General features: G+C 43.8%; 1 protein-coding gene across 3 annotated transcripts in view; it reads right to left on the bottom strand.

Annotated features, from left to right (window-relative positions):
• Positions 1-2,583: 2,583 nt before the first annotated feature.
• Positions 2,584-17,100, bottom strand: part of Nek9 (NIMA related kinase 9) — a 38,231-nt gene continuing 23,714 nt past the window's right edge. For all 3 annotated transcript variants that reach the window (XM_027418545.2, XM_027418546.2, XM_027418547.2), the window contains 8 exons: positions 16,582-16,690; positions 15,550-15,711; positions 13,868-14,038; positions 12,651-12,710; positions 11,509-11,714; positions 9,503-9,664; positions 7,299-7,505; positions 2,584-5,393 (listed from right to left, as the gene is read on the bottom strand). In XM_027418545.2, the coding sequence (XP_027274346.1) occupies positions 5,271-5,393; positions 7,299-7,505; positions 9,503-9,664; positions 11,509-11,714; positions 12,651-12,710; positions 13,868-14,038; positions 15,550-15,711; positions 16,582-16,690 (1,200 nt within the window). In that variant the 3' untranslated portion in view covers positions 2,584-5,270. The remainder of the gene's footprint in view (positions 5,394-7,298; positions 7,506-9,502; positions 9,665-11,508; positions 11,715-12,650; positions 12,711-13,867; positions 14,039-15,549; positions 15,712-16,581; positions 16,691-17,100) is intronic.

Raw genomic sequence — 17,100 nt, 5'->3', positions numbered from 1 at the left:
ATGGATAATGCTGTTTCATGGCCCTGTGATTAGAGCACAGACATATTTCTGTTTTAAACTTTGAAAAGTATCAGGTCTTAATGGAAAGAACAGTGCCTACTTCAAGTTAGGCCCTCCCTCAACTAGTGTGTTTGGGGAGCTTAGGAAGATGAGTGCTAGAACCACTGGATATTTAGCCTGATGTGCCGGTTCCTCCAGGAAAGTTTACTGAGTACACCAAGTTCCTTACTCCATGTTAAAAGCAACAGATAATAAGCCGTGGCTAAAGTCACAAAGTTGTATCTCCACAGATGTTCAACTTTTTTTTTTTTTAAATTTTGTTTTTAGAGACAGGGTTTCTCTGTAGCTTTGGAGAGGCTATCCTGGAACTCACTCAGTAGACCTTGAACTCACATGGATCCACCTGCTTCTGCCTCCCGAGTATTGGGATTAAAGGCATGCGCTACCACCACCACCACCTGGTTGATGCTCAACATTTTTAAAGTGTTGGGGCTGGAGAGATGGCTCAGTGGTTAAGAGCACTGGCTGCTCTTTCAGAGGACCCAGGTTCAATTCCCAGCACCCACATGGCTGCTCACAACTGTCTGTTACTTCAGTTTCAGGGGATCTGACACCTTCACACCAACACACATTAAAAAAAAAAAAGTCAAATAAATTTTTAAAAAAAGATTGAGTGTTCTGACTACACTGGGTACCTGCAGAAATCAGTGTTGGAGCCCCTGGAACTGGAGTTACAGATGGTTGTGAACCACCCCATATGCTGGGAACCCAGAATTTTTTTGTTGTTGTTTTTTTGAGTCAGGGTTTGTGTAGCCTGGCTGTCTTGGAATTTACGCTATAGACCAGACTGGCTTTGAACTCACAGAGATCCACCTACCTCTGCTTCCGGAGTGCTGGCATTAAAGGTGTGCGCCACCCAGGTTCTCCAGCCCCCTACTCCTTCCCACCCTACCCCAGATGTTTTATTGTTATAAAGCATTCAAAAATGTGTTCTGACTTTTAAAACTTAGGGTAGGAGCATATCTTGACAAAATGGAGGTGGTGGAAACACTGGCAGCAACTCCACAGAACACACTGGAAGGGGTGCACAATCTGTCACTCCTTCAGTTGGGAATGATGGCAAGTAAAGCCAGATTCCCTTGCTTCATCTGCTAGGCCTCTTAGACATGTGGATTTGGGATTCCACAATGTTATTAGGGCCACAACTTAAGAGCTCTCAAGAGGAAACAATTGCATTCAGGTCTTTCTATAGACCCAAGCAGTTACTCATTCTTAAGTTGCCAAAGAATGAAAACAAGAACCCATGCCTTTGTGTTCCCTTTGACCTCAGTTTTTGTCAGTTTTCTGAATTCAGCCAGCTTTGACTCTGAGGGCGGTAAGAGCTGTTTTACAACCTTGATCTCTTCCTGGATAGAGGTCACATAGATGCTGCTTGTAAATGTCCATAGTCTGTTTTACTTTAAGCACATGTAAACATTCTACATTTTAAAGTTCAAAAAGCTAAGGGAAATTCTTAGTGAAACTCACAAGGTAGCTCTCTTCATTTAGAAGTGTGCGCAGACACCCCGAGCCAGGATTTCCTAGCTCACACAGTACAGTGCCTCTTGTCAACATTTGCTCAGCCAGTCGATCACCCTTCACAAAACACAGATGGCAAGCGGAGCTGTGATGGATTTTCCTCTCCAAAGCCCACGACCTGTGAGCTTTAATGACCAGCACATTTATGTCTGCAGTTAATCACTGAGGCAATAAACGACTTCTGGCTTTGCAGGCAATCTCACAGTCTTGATTACAGTCCATCCCACCCTCCTGCTATCATGACTGCTACTTCCTTTGAGGCCTGGGGATCTCATGTGAAGGACTTTCTCTAAAAGACATATTTTTCTATGGGCTGCTCCTCCTATCACGAATGTTTCTGAACAGATAACAAACCAAATGAAATTGGAGCGTTAGAAGCCTTTTGTTTTAAACTTTGGTGCAAAGCTCAGCCAAGAAAAGTAACAGCTGTTATGCCAAGGGGACCAAATACAACTCAGCTTTCCTGAGGGTTTTATAGACAAACTGGCATGATCACTTAGAGATGTCTCCCCATCAGGACCAAGGGGGTCCGTAAAAGAAACCTGATTTCTTCCATTACTGTGTGTGTGCATGGTGTGTACAAAAGCAGGCACACACACGCCAATGTGTGAGGTCACAGGCCACTCTGTGGATTCAGTGGGTTGAACCCGGGTCACTAGGCTTGTCCAGAAAGCCCCTGTGACCTGTTGAGCTACCTTGCTATCCCAGGACCCTTTTTTTAATGTCGCTCTTTTCCCCATCTGCACTTTCTGCATTTTTACAAACTTTTGGAGGAAAAGAGCTGTAGCAGCAAAAAAGATTTTTCTGGCAAGTAAGATTGGAAAACAGCAGAGGTTATTTCTGTGTAGTGTTTCTTGCATCGTTTCTGTTAGAAGAACATTTTTTCATTATTATCATTTATTTATAGAAGACTTACAGAATCAAAGATTTCCCAAGGCCTAGGACTGCAGGTGTTTTGTCCCCAGTGACAGAGGTGGTACAGGCTTACTGAAGCACAGTACTAGCTGAGAGTTGAAATGTTTATTTAAAACAGAAATGCCACACCACTCCACCCTCACCCTTTCCAGCATCTGGCTAACAATAAGCTGGCTTGTCAGCAAAGTGTTGGCACAGAGGATAATGCAGGCTATACTGTAATCAAAGCAACACTACTGGAAAGCCTCAAATACCTAGCACTGCATAGGGGACGAGCAGGACAATTACCAAGATTTAGCTACAGGAAACCATTTGAAGACATTTCTTCTGTCTTGTGTTTTTTCTCAACCCAGTGCATGCCACTGTTGAACTGTTTTTCTGTTTGCATAGCTGTTTGGTAGGGAAAAAAACTTATGGCTGTCCTAGGCACAATTCTGGAAAGTGCAAAATATCCTAAGGCACAGAACTCAGATCCTCAGCTGACCTGTTGAGCTACCTTGCTATCCCAGGACCCTTTTTTTAATGTCGCTCTTTTCCCCATCTGCACTTTCTGCATTTTTACAAACTTTTGGAGGAAAAGAGCTGTAGCAGCAAAAAAGATTTTTCTGGCAAGTAAGATTGGAAAACAGCAGAGGTTATTTCTGTGTAGTGTTTCTTGCATCGTTTCTGTTAGAAGAACATTTTTTCATTATTATCATTTATTTATAGAAGACTTACAGAATCAAAGATTTCCCAAGGCCTAGGACTGCAGGTGTTTTGTCCCCAGTGACAGAGGTGGTACAGGCTTACTGAAGCACAGTACTAGCTGAGAGTTGAAATGTTTATTTAAAACAGAAATGCCACACCACTCCACCCTCACCCTTTCCACCCTCACCTAGAGTTCCCATGGGAATATACCAGAGAAAATGACCACCATGCTCACCTAGAGAATGACCCCCCAGGGCTCCTGCCCACCTCCATACTCACTGTCACCCCACAGTCAGCAACATGCCATGCCCCTCAGCTCCCAAGCAGAAGCAGTGCTCATAATGAAGACCTTACACCCTGCCTCTCAGGCCTGCTGAGATGGTAAGATAAGGATACAGGACCTTGAAAGGCCAGCCAGTCCTGAAGAAAACCAAAGTTGCATTGACATTACGAACCAAACTCTCTGACAGGGTTTACAGCCAACAGCCAGACCCCTAGAACTTGAGACCTTCTGTCAGGATTGGGCCTTCCCTTGTTCTGGGAAAAGGCTTCAGTGATTACATCAGTACTACTGTACTAGGCTTCTCAGAATTGAGAAAACAATGGGACATCAACAATCCCATTGGACAGAGTTGCCCACCCCAGAGATGGGGTTTCCTCCCAGCACCAGCCTTTACACCACCAGTTTAGGGAGATGGCAAAATTTCTCCTGCACAGGTAGGTCCTCCTGAAATATTAAATGAAACAATATTAATTTAGTTGTATGTAGCATGGAGGATGTGGTACTTATCGAAGCAGCTGCTGTGGCCCCAAACACAAGCAATTCATTCGACTTGGTGGAAGCACTAGGCTCACATTTAAGGGAAACCGTCATAAGCTTGCCTAGAAGGTTGGCTCTTCTAGGACACATCCTGTCTTTGGAAAAGGTAGCTTGCTCCTCTCAACAAGAACACAGCAGAAGTGAGCTTGCAGCCAATTTCCTCATTTGGCAGGTTCTACCTGTCAAGCTTTTGGGACCCCAAGGATTTGGTGCTGGTTTTGGGCCACTCAAGTATGAAACATGATACTGACTTACTGGGTATGATATGGCTTCAAAACACACCAAAGAGGAAAAATACTGACTAGACATAGAAAGAGGGTGCCTGGGGCTACTTATCCCAGTCAGACCCCTCAGGGTCATGACACTAGAGGTACAAAGAAGCCTTCACAGGGGCATAGACTGTGGTGCCACTGAGGCTCTCAGATACCAAGGCAAGGCACTAAAGGAAGTGTCACCTTCCCTCTTGCTTTTCTCCCAGAGTCCCACCTATTACCCACTGGCTGGAGTAATTCTCTTAGACTCCTCCTCTCTGGAGGAGCCCCCCAGAGCAGGGAAATCCCACCTTGTACTAACGGTAGCCTGAAGGTTGTGCTATTGTGACGAGGGACCCGCCCTTTCTCTGCTCCTCATGTCGATGTTCAAGGATCTCCACAGGGAAAGCAATCTAAGCTTCCCTCACAAAGCACTCAGTTGCACAAAGTAACTGAACTTCCTGAAGACAAGTTGTACACTGACTGCCAGGAAACTTTCCTGGACTCCAGGCTTCTGAGAAGACATGCAGACTTTACCACTCTCTGGAGGACCCTGGGCGGCCAGGCCTGGCCCGTCCATTTCAATTTTACATTTTTCCTTCTCCATCCAGAGATGCAATGCCTGGTTCTAAAATCCCAAGGTAGCTTCCAATTAATGTTGAAAATGATAAGTGGGATATGAGCTGCTACCAGCGCAATTAAGGTGAGTACTATGTCTCCTCTTCAAAGGTGGGATCAAAAGATGAGGTACAGAGCTGCTGTTGCTATGGCAGTCACTGATGACAAAGCTAGGGCCACAGAGCCCTTCCATTCTCCAAAACAATAATATCGCTCCTAGATCCTATCTAAAAGGCAATGCCACTCTCCAAATGCACAGGAAAGTGCTTCAGAGCCTCCCTCTGCCCTGCGCTCCGTGTCTGCAAGTGAACAAAGCCAGGAAAGCTGCTCTCTGCACTCGGTAAGTGTGCGGTGAAGTTCTTTGGGTCCCAGTTTCCTGAGGGCTATGTGGACTCAGGAGACTAGAGGCTGGGTCGACAAGAGTCTGTTCCAAGGAGGCACCAGGAATCTGAATCTAAGTCAGGCTTTGGATCCATTTCCACCTCTTCCTTTGCTGTCTGAGTTCCTTTGGAATGCATCCCCACCTGTCCAGACAAAGCAGTTCCACATTAGCAATGATGCTACGACTGGTCATGGCACTTCAGGACTGTGTTTTCTTTTTCTTTTTTTCTAAAGATTTTATTTACTTATTTATTATGTATATAACATTCTGTCTCCATATACACCTGCACACCAGAAGAGGGCACCAGATCTTATAACAGATGGTTGTTAGCCACCATGTGGTTCCAGGACCTCTGGAAGAGCAGTCGGAACTCTTAACAGCTGAGCCATCTCTCCAGCCCCATCAGGGCTGTGTTTTCAATATGGTATATTCTCTCAGGATTTGCTCTCATGGTCTATGGAAGACTCAGGTGGCACTGTCTTGGAAACAGTCTCCATCTTTACATTCATGAAGGTAGTGTAACTAGTTGTTCTAGTTTGCTCAGGCCCACAGGGTTTGGGGATGTGGTATGAAAAGTGAAATGGCTGGGGATGGTAGTGTACCCCTTTAATCCCAGCACTCAGGAGGCAGAAGCAGGAGGATCTGTCTCCATGAGTTTGAAGCCAGCCTGATCTACATAGCGAGTACCAGACCAGCCAGGGATACATAGTAAAATACTGCCTCAAAAAAAAAAACAAACAAAAAACCCAAACAACAGCCCCCCCATCCTAGATAAAACAATCTTTGTGCCTACTACCACTGCCAATTTTTTTTTTTTTTTTTTCAAGACAGGGTTTCTCTGTGTAGCTTTGGAGCCTATCCTGGTACTTGCTCTATAGACCAGAGATCCGCCTGCCTCTGCCTCCCGAGTGCTGGGATTAAAGGTGTGCACCACCAATGCCAATCTTACTCAGGAATGTTCATCACCTTCTGAAGTGTTTCAAGGACATTGTTTCCCTCAAGCTTCAAGACAACCATATGGAGTAGATTGTTCACAAAGTAACTCCATAGGACAAAGCCCAGGGATGACTCTCCCTCACTCATAGCTGACTTGAGATGGAGTGACACCAAGAAGCAGCATATGCAAAATGTTTTTCCCAAACTATTTAACCTGAATACAATAAAGCCCTAATTCTAACTCCAGTGTTCAGAAGAGAGCATGGGTGTGTTCATGCCACTCTTTGAGTGTCAGTCAGGTAAGAGGACAACCCACGCTTGGGAATTGATTCTTTCCCACCACTATGAGTTCTGGGGACTGAACACAGATTGTCAGGTCTATGTGGCAAGTGCTTTACTCAGCTGAGCCATTTCCCCAGCCTTTTATACTCTATTTTAAAATGGTTCAGCAAAGGCTGGGGATACAGTTCAGTGGTAGAGTATTTGCTTATCATGTGAAAGACACTGGGTTCAATCCCCACTGCTGCACAAATAAACAAATAAAATAGTTAATATATGTATACATATATACACCAAATAGAGTTACATGTTAATAATTACTGAACTTATATGGTAGGCAAGTGGGCATTCATTATAATTTTAGATATTTTCATAATAAAAGTAAAAGAAAAACCAAACAACTAGTAATAGAAAACAATGAAAGCTAGGTGTTAAAAATGATAAAATCTGGGCTGGAGAGATGGCTCAGAGGTTAAGAGCACTGACTGCTCTTCCAGAGGTCCTGAGTTCAATTCCCAGCAACCACAGGGTGGCTCACAACAATCCCTTATGAGATCTGCTGCCCTCTTCTGGTGTGCAGATATACATGGAAGCAGAATGTTGTACACTAATAAATAAATAAAAATCTTAAAAAAAAAAAAAAAAAAAAAAAGATAAAATCCAGGTACCCAAACTAGGTAGGTCCAAGGCTCCTGGAATTAAGTACAAAAGTCATATCATTAAGAAACAGGGAATTATAAAGGGCTAAGTCTACTTAGTACCTTATGTTTTGTTTCTGTGAACTTCAAAGCAGATTTAGAAATTCAATTACTCTTTTCATGATTGCTCTTACCTGCTGGCCTCCTTCCAATTTCTTGTTTAGCTTTTGTAGTTGGGTAAAAATCTGGAGGTTTTCTTGTTGTAGCTTCTGTTGTTCAGCCAGACACTTTAACACCAGAGCCTGCAACCTCTCAACCTCGGCCTGCAGAGTGCTGCACGCACAAGCGGGAGAGGTCAACACTTTCCCAGCACAGGGCACTGCAGGATTCAGCCGGGGAGGCTATGGACAAGAAGGAGATGATGCAGGAGGATCTGCCATGGCCCCCGCTATGAAAACAGCTTTTACTTTAACCAACACAGTAGGACAAATATACACAAGAACAGGTGCAAGTAAACAGAAAAATGCCTGGATTTCAACTGCACTTGGCACTAATAGGATAAGGGAACTCTCAGTGCTTAAGCCTTATTAGGCTGCAGTTAAGATGGATGGTCGGTGGTGGCACATGCCTAAGGGAGGCAGAGGCAGGTGGATCTCTGTCAGTTTGAGGACAGTTGGTTTACAGAGAGTTCCAGGATAGGCTCTGAAGCTACACAGAGAAACCCTGACTCAAAAACAAACAAACATACAAACAAACAATCAGGTCAGAGGCAAAATCTCAATACTTGGGGGAGGCAGGTGGATCTCGGAGTTCAAAGCCAGCCTGGTCTACAAAGCAAGTTCCAGAACAGCCAGGACTGCACAGAGAAACCCTGCCTCAAAAAAAAAAAAAAAAAAAAAAAAAAAAAAATTCACATCAGCAAATAACAGCCTACAGGTCAATTTTAGCCTACTTTGTAAATAAAACTTTATTGAAATATAGGTACCCTCATTCATTATGTATTACAGGTTGAGCATCCCTAACGTGAAAATCCTAAATGTTCCTAAATCCAAAACTGTTGGAGCACTGATATGATATCACGAGTGGAAAATGTCACTCTTAAGCTCCTAAGACAGACTGCAGCTCAGAATAGGTACATTAAAATAAGACAAATAATGACCTCCAAGCTAAGTTTATAAGGGCTCTATGAAACATAAAGGAATTTATGTTTAGTCTTGGGTCCTAGCCCTAAGATATCTCATTATGTATATGCAAATATTTCAAAATCCAGCAAAATGTGAAATTTAGAATCCTTCTGGTTCCTAAACATTTGTATAAGAGATACTCAACCTACATCTGTGCTATAATGTTGGGAGTTGTTGGAAAGTAGACTATACAACTCACAAAGTCAAGTGATGACTGTATGGCTTCTTTAGAAGAAGCTTGATGTCTCCTGATTTAGAGTTGGTGATTTACCACAATTTCATTTCTACACAGGTTGGGTATATATGCACTGCTCCTACAGGCATTCTTTTTTTCTTTCTTTTTCTTTTCTTTCTTTTTTTTTTGTTTTTCGAGACAGGGTTTCTCTATATAGCTTTGGAGCCTATCCTGGCACTCGCTCTGGAGACCAGGCTGGCCTCGAACTCAGAGAGATCCGCCTGCTTCTGCCTCCCTAGTGCTGGGATTAAAGGCGTGCACCACCAACGCCCGGCTTTTCTTTCTTTTTTTAAGATAGTGTTTCTTTATATAATGGCTATGGCTGTTCTGGAACTCACTCTATAGACCAGGCTGGCTTCAGACTCAGAGCTCTACCTGCCTCTACCTCCCCAGTGCTAAACTTAAAGGTGGGGTGTGTCACCATGCCAAGCCCAGGCATTAATTCATACACAGCTCAACTCACTCTCATGGTGTTATGAAAACTGAGTTTGGGAGCTAGGATTGTGATTGTAGAGTACTTGATTAACACACACACACACACACACACACACACACACACACACACACACACACACACACACACACACACAACGCACTGGTTGGATCGCCCAGCACTGCATAGCTGAGTGTGTGGCACATGCCTGTAATTATCATTTGGGAGGTGGAGGCAGGAATAGCAGAGAAGTTTAAAGTCATCCTCCATCCCTGGCTGGGCTACAAAATTTGTTTCACAAAGAAACAAACAAACCATCACAACAAAAAGACTAATTTGGAAATGTACAGTTCAGTTTGGGTACTTCTGAAGAAGAGGGGAGAGATAATCCTCTGGTGTTAGAAGGTAGAGAGTGGCTCTTAGAACTGCCAGAGAGACAGTGTAGCAGTGGCCCAAGGAGCTAGAAGACATGGTGAACTCAGGAGAACCTAAGAACTCCCAATCACAGTCTACCTAGTTGAGGTAAAAGACAGAAAGCTCAGTTACCCAGGCTCCTACTGGGGGCTGGTGTTCTGGACGAACTTCAGATGCGACTTTGAGTCCTTGTAGCTCTTCGTAGGGCAGGGTGTCCTTCTCTGACTCTGAAAATGCTGCACTCAGGGGAGTTGGACTGTCAGGCATGGGGATGAACTCTGCATTTTCCAGCTCCTAGATTCACAAGAAAGAATCTCATCAGTTTGCAGCAATTTACTTTCTCCCGAGTTCCCTTGCAGCTTTTACTTTCATTCTGTTGTGACATCAGCACCCTCTAATGGGACAGAATAGTGGTGGCCAGAAACATACATTGTCTAACCTGGAAACAAACTGCCATCCTTGCTTCAGTGATGAAAACTCAGACTCAAGTTCAAGACCAGCTGCATCTGGCTCATTTCCCCAACACAATTCTATACACACCACTTAGCTGGTAAGGAGGCAGAGGTTAGAGGTGTGCTGTTTCCTCTGCTCTCTACCCTTACTTGACCAGTTAAGTCCTATTGGATGAAGAGCTTTAACTATGCAGGTCACTACCACCCCTTCTGTAAAAAAAATTAAAATTCCATCATGTGTGGTGGTGTATGCCTTTGATCCCAGCACCCAGGAGGCAGAGGCTGTGAGTTTGAAGCCAGACTGGCCTACATAGTGGGTTCCAGGCCAGCAAGGAAAAAAAAATCCATAAACTGTAAATGTTTGCTGGCCATGCTAAACATACTAGCGACCAAGTCAACAAGAATACACCAATAAGGCCACCAATAGAACTCAGCAATCTCATCACCCGCCGAGAAATAACCACCATATAGTGGTCACTAGATCATCTCATCCACATTCTTCTGCGCAATGCGTGCCCCCCCCTCCCCCAGACAGGGTTTCTCTGTGTAGCTTTGGAGCCTATCCTGGCACTTGCTCTGGAGACCAGGCTGGCCTCGAACTCAGAGAGATCCGCCTGCCTCTGCCTCCCGAGTGCTGGGATTAAAGGCGCGCACCACCAACGCCCGGCGTGCAATGCGTTTTCTTACTGACAGAAATTCCATCTTTTCATATGAAATGGGTTACATTTTTACTGTCTGTACCTTATCTTTAATACACTATTTTCATTGTAAGGCATTTCAACTGCCCAATATTTCACTTCTATAAATAGTATGTAATCTGTGAGCTTAATTTTTGCAGAGGTATACTTCAACACTGTTCAGGTGTGGCTCCTGGTAGGTTAACTAGATTCCAGTGGCAGAACAAACATCTAAGAGTATATGGGCAGCATAAACTTAAAAATGAGGGGACTAAGTTGGGTTCATAGGAAGGGGTAATGGATCTGGGAAGAGTTGGAGGAGAGGGATGGATAAAATATAATCAAAATAGAATGTATAAAATTTTCAAAGAACTAATAAAAATGAAAGAAATGTCTTTAGGATAGATTACAAAACCAAAAAAGGGTAAGTTACATGAATTTATTACATTCACTTTAATAATACAGGCATAAAGGAGCTGGGCCCACCGGTAGTGCACACCTTTAGCCCCAGCATTTGGGAAGCAGAGACAGGTGGGTCTCTGTGAGTTCCAGGACAGCAAGGGCTATAAACTGAGACTCCGTCTTAAAAAAAAAAAAAAAAAAAAAAAAAAATAGAGGTGTGAAAATATGCCATATCCTTTCTTCTTAGAAATGAAAACAGGGTTAGCTGGGTGGTACCTTCTTTCCAGGTGGGAATCTCAAGCCTTGTCTCTGGTCTAAATTAGTAGGGCACAAGAAACAGAGACTTTAAGCCTGGCGTTGGTATTGCACACCTTTAATCCCAGTCCTCGGGAGGCAGAGACAGGTGTATCTCTGTGAGTTCGAGGCCAGCCTGGTCTCCAGATTGAGTTCCAGGAAAAACCTGCAAAGCAATACAGAGAAACCCTGTCTCGAAAAAAACAACAAAACAAAACAAAAGTAAAAAAAAGAAACAGAGACCTTGGCAACCCTTCCTGGCTCCTGCTACAGACTTCTCTGAAGTATCTGTCCCAGGGGACCAGGGGATTACCTTTCGAAGCCAGCCAGGGCAGGAGCTGCTAGCCCCACAACTGTTCCCCACAGCCTCCGTGGGACTGATTAAACCTTCCATTCCACGGTCTGCTTCCATTGTTCCTCGGAAGCCTCCACTTGGATCTGGAGTTTCAGATTCCTGCTGACTGTCTTCCTCTTCACCGCTGCCACCTCCACCGCCTCCTGGGCTGGAACTCTGAACCACTGGTAGATGTGTGGTACAGAAAGAGAGAGCTTTTCTATGCCACAAAGAAATTGACCATCTGACAAACCCACTCATCCCTACAAAAGTTCCAAGAGTTGCACGGAGTGAAATGTTCAAACAAATATTTAGACTAAACTATTAGTTTTTACATAGGGTTTACATTTTATAAATTATTTTTAAAAAGATTTATTTTATGTGTATGGGTTTTTTTTGCCTCCATGTTTGTCTGTGTACCATGTGCATACGCTGCCCTCAGAGGTCAGAAGAGGGCGTCAGATCCTCTGTAACTGGATGGTTGTTAGCTGCCATTTGAATTCTCTGTAAAAATCAACAGGTGAGTTCTTAACTGATGAACCATCTCTCCAGCTCCTCATTATTTTTAAAGGTTATTGCATTAATTTATTGTGGGTATGCATGTTGGCATGTGTAGAGGCGTTGACAAGCTGTGGAGGTTAGATCCATCCTTCTACCATGTGGATCTTCTCAGGACTGAACTCAGGTTGTCAGGATGGCAGCATGAGTCTTTACTCAATAAGACATCCTGTGGGCCCAAACTTTTATTCTTTTTTTTGGTTTTGAGACAGGGTTTCTCTGTGTAGCCCTGGCTCTCCTGGAACTTTCTCTGTAGACCAGGCTGGATTTGAACTCACAGAGATCTGCAGGCCTCTGCCTCCCAAGTGCTGGGATTAAAAGCATGCACCACCACTGACTGGCTTATAAATTTTTATGCTTGAGACAGAGTCCTTATGTCACCCAGGCCCAGGTATTGTAAGGAATACAAATGTCACGTCACACTGTGGAGCAAGCCTCTCAGCTGCTTCCACAGGTGCTGCAGGCGCAGACACAATCACCCCGGTAACAATGCCAGAGCAGCAGCAATCATCAGCATACCACCTTCCCTGTAATCACAGCTTCTCCACCCACAGACCACTTACCAGTTCCGATGGACAGGCCGCTGCTATTAGAACGGATGGTCTTAGAATTCAATACTTTCTCTGGGGAAAAATATGCTGTAGGTGAGCATTATGTACAGAGGCTGGCAGGAAGAGTGAAGGGAGACAGGCAAGGAGGAAGTGGCCACTGCCCTCTCTGACTCCCAATAACTTAGAACTTACTATTTACAACTCAGTCTCATAAGTCAAATAGTACTGAGCTACCTTTGCAGTTCACTGGAAGCACCATGGAAACTTTACAAAGTAACAATACCTAAATCTGACCTAAATCAGAGATTCTGATTAAATGGGTTAAGGGTGGGGCAAGACTAAGATTTATAAAAGCCAAGTTTTTTTTTTTTTTTTAAATCATGGAGTTCAAAGTAAACTTTTTTTTGGGGGGGGAGGGTTGAGACAGGGTTTCTCTGTGGCTTTGGAGGCTGTCCTGGAACTAGCTCTTGTAGACCAGGCTGGTCTCGAACTCACAGAGATCCTCCTGCCTCTGCCTCCTGAGTGCTGGGATTAAAGGCGCGCGCCACCAACGCCTGGCTTTCAAAGTAATCTTTATGCAAAAGCATTTGGAAATTTTCTTTTAAAAGAATTACTGAGCCAGGTGATGGTGGCACATGCCTAATCCCAGCACTCGGGAAGCAGAGGCAGGTGGATCTCTGTGAGTTCGAAGCTAGCCTGGTCTATCTTAAAGCTAGTATCAGGACAGCCAGAGCTACAGAGAAACCTTGTCTCTAAAAACCAAAAAAGAAAAAAACAAAACAAAATAAAAAACCAAAAAAAACTCCAAAACAAAACAACAACAACAAAAAGAATTCAAGCAAATGCAGACACAACATTATTAGGTAAATGGAAGTAATAAATTCTGTGATGTGATGTCCAAACTGTAATTCCTGCACTCAGGGGGTGGAGGCAGAAGGGTCAGAAACTCAAGGCTATTCTTGGCTACTAAGTACTGAGTTTGAGGCTGCACTGAGCTACCAGACCCTGACACAAAATAGTCCAATAGAGAAGAAACAGCAGATGACTAACTTGGGAAATGAAAATGTTCTGTTCCTACCACTCTGTATGGAATCTCTGTCCAGCACAAGACTTGAAAAAGAAGCCTCTGTTTCTGGATACTTCTGTTTCCAACAATGTCACCACTAGTACTTAAGGTGAGAGTCAATCCTGTCCAAGCCACCCCAATTCCATATATACGAAACCCTTACCAACAATAAGAATGGTGTGCCAGCCACGGCAAGAAAGGTCTGGGACATGATGCAAAGATCCAAAAATAGGTCGAGGCCATGAGGTACAGATATCAGAGCCATGTGGTCTCTCGGTGGGAGTCATTGCCAGGCGGCCGTTGCCACCATTTCCCCAGGCAAAAATGTGATTATCTAGAAAAAAATTAAACAGCAGGTTAATAGAACACTATTTGCCCAATTCTATGGGTATCCCACTGTTACACCCTGGAACTAGACAGATGTCCTACTAAGCACCAAATGAGAGAAAAGCTGATTATTTCTCTATATAGAGCCTAAAACTCTTCCTGATCCCACCTGGGTAAAATGAATGAATACTGTTCCTATGTCATTCATTCATTCATTCATTCTTCAAACAAGTAAGCAGCAAGTATTGCTCAAGGTATCTGAGGCAGGTCATAAAGCCAAGTACTTGGTGCAGTACTTCAGTGGGGAGAAAGAAAACACAAAAACAAATAGTTATCATCTGTTTCAGATAATGGTAAGTGCTATGGAGGAAGGGGAATGGATGGCACTGCATCATTTTAGAGAAAGTGGTCAGGGAAGTACTCTTTGACACTTGAGCAGACATTTAGCTGAACCAAGGGAGTTTCCAGGCAGACATAAGAGCAAGAGCAAGGCTGCACAAACAGAAAAAAGAGGTCCCTAGGAGCAAAGTAAGAGAGAGGGACAAGTGGCAGGAGAGGTCCTGATCCTATGGGGCCATGAAAGCCTGACTGATGTACCAAGCCATGAGAGCCTCTTGGCAGGAGGTATTTAAGAGAATGTCCAAGGCTATGATGAGAACCAACTGCAAAATAGCAAAGGTGGAAGCAGAGACCAGTTGAAGTACTGATAATAGCAAGAAGTTGTTGGGCATATTCTGAGACAGTCAGTAGGACTTCCTGGTGGATAGGATGCAGAGTGCAGGATGGAGCTGGCTGGGTTAACAAGTCTGCAGAGGAACAGGTCTGGACAGAGACTCACAGTGTTTGATGTGCCAACACTAGAAATCCGATCCTTGTCAATTTCTCTCTCTCTCTCTCTCTCTCTCTGTGTGTGTGTGTGTGTGTGTGTGTGTGTGTGTGTGTGTGTGTGTATGTGTGTGTGTCTCCCCTCTCCCCTCTCTCTTAGATGAAGGACAATTGATTAATGATCATGCTCATGACAGGACAACAGATAAGAATCAGGACTCATCTGGAGAACATGGGCTATACTGCTGCTCTAGCTTTAGTCATCCAAGTTGAGGTGCTGTGGACCAAATGTCTTTAGGTCAGAGATGGTAGTACAAGCTTCAAGGTACTGAGGTGGAAAAGAGGGCTGAGTCCTGGGAAGAGTAGGATGTTTCTAGCACAGCACCTGAAGACTGTCTATGTGCTTCTCCTCACATACCCAGCCAATGCCGATCAGGACCAACATGGTACTGCACAAGACAGACACAAGTACTCAATGGTTCTGTAGATAGTTTACCAAAAGTGTTAAAATGAAAATAAAATCAGGTGAATTTACAATATTCACCTGCCATTACCTAGAAATCTAGCCCTTAAAACCACATGCCAGTTAAACAAAACTGCCTTTTCCTAATCAAGAATTAAAACAGCCACCTGTCTGGAAAGCTTAAAAAAAAAAAAACAAAAACAAAAAACAAAAAACATAGACAGACTCACCATCAGTGGCAGCAATGGTGAACTCATCACCACAGGAGACCCTGATCACTTGCTTCCCACCAAGGGGTCCCCCCAACAGGTTGATTCCCAGGCGTTTCTTGTAATTCCCAACACCCAGCTGCCCACACTTATTACAGCCAAAAGTCAGCAGCCGGCCTCGTTCTAAGAGAGAAGCAAAAATAAACAGCCAATCACAAATGGGCCATGAAACCTAAAGACACAGCAATGCAGGCTCCATGCACTGGAAGACAGAGATATGAAGCTACCCACATGACTTGAGGTGAGAGTATCTAGGCAGTGTGACCAATTAGAACCTCGAACTGACCACAGCATTTCCTTTCCAGTACTTCAAACAACATTAACACAACCCCCACAAATGATGTATTTGTTGTGAGTGCTTATGTGGGTGCACATGCCATAGTTGAGGTCAGAAGACAACTTTTAGGAAACAAAACTCTCCTTTCACCCTGTAGGTTCCTGGGATCAAACTGAGGTGTGGGTGGCTACTCTAACATTGCATTTTTAATGCAGAAAAAGGGTACTGCCTTAATTTAGAATACTTATAGTAGGTGCCAATTATAAATATGGTTTTTGTTTTAAGAGTATTTATAGCTGGGCAAGGTGGTGCATGCTTTTAATCCTAGCATTCAGGAGGCAGAGGCAGGAGGATATACAAGTTTGAGTCTAGCCCAGTCTACAGATCGAGTTCCAAGACAGCCAGGGCTACACAGAGAAACCCAGCCTCAAAAAGCAAACTATGACTTTATGTATACATGTCTCTCTCTCTCTGTGTATGCTACATGTACAGAGTTGAGAAGAGGGCATCAGATCCCCTGAAGGTGAAGTTATAGTCAGTTAAGAGCAGTCCAAAATAGGTGCTGGACACAGAATTCGGGTCATCTGGAAGATCTGCAAGTAAGCACTATTAACCACTGAGCCACCTTTCCAGCTGCAAGTGTGGTGTTCTTATTAAAGTGCACATTTATTTTGTATTTATAAAGATTGTTTAAAAAAATCAGCTGAACAACTTACCATCAATTGCAGCTGTATGAGTCTTGCCTGGGGCAATGGTACGAATTTTGTAAAAGGACAACTGTTTGGCCAAGGTAAAGGAGGTCGTATAGGGAACTTCATGGTATGCCTGAGACAAGTGAAACACAGCAACAGACTCGTGAAGCAAACAATGGTGGTGGTGGAGTGGGGAACAGACTGAGGATGGAAAAGGCCTTTCACACAAATCCTGCTACTAAGAGAGGGTGCTGCATAGCTTCCCATCTTCAGCAGGACATAAGAAACAATCTCAACACAGAATCAGAGAACTTGGTGTAGGAAGCAGAGATTTCTGATTAGAAAATCTACATTCTGAATTAAAGCATGCCACACAAGAACTCTTCATCTCAGAAGATAATGATCTAAGGACAGAAAAATTGAATCTGTGTTGCTTGAGTACTCTGCCTAGCTAACAAGGGCAGGGCAAAATTGTTCTCCAGTTTACAAAGAAATCAGTTATTGTAATCTAATTTTACCTACAAGGTAGTGTTACATAAAATT

The sequence above is a fragment of the Cricetulus griseus genome, chromosome 5 (assembly GCF_003668045.3).
Source record: "Cricetulus griseus strain 17A/GY chromosome 5, alternate assembly CriGri-PICRH-1.0, whole genome shotgun sequence".
In the NCBI taxonomy this organism is placed as follows: Eukaryota; Metazoa; Chordata; class Mammalia; order Rodentia; family Cricetidae; genus Cricetulus; species Cricetulus griseus.
The sequence above is the reverse complement of the archived record's forward strand: the minus strand, read 5'-3'. Positions and strand labels throughout refer to the sequence as shown.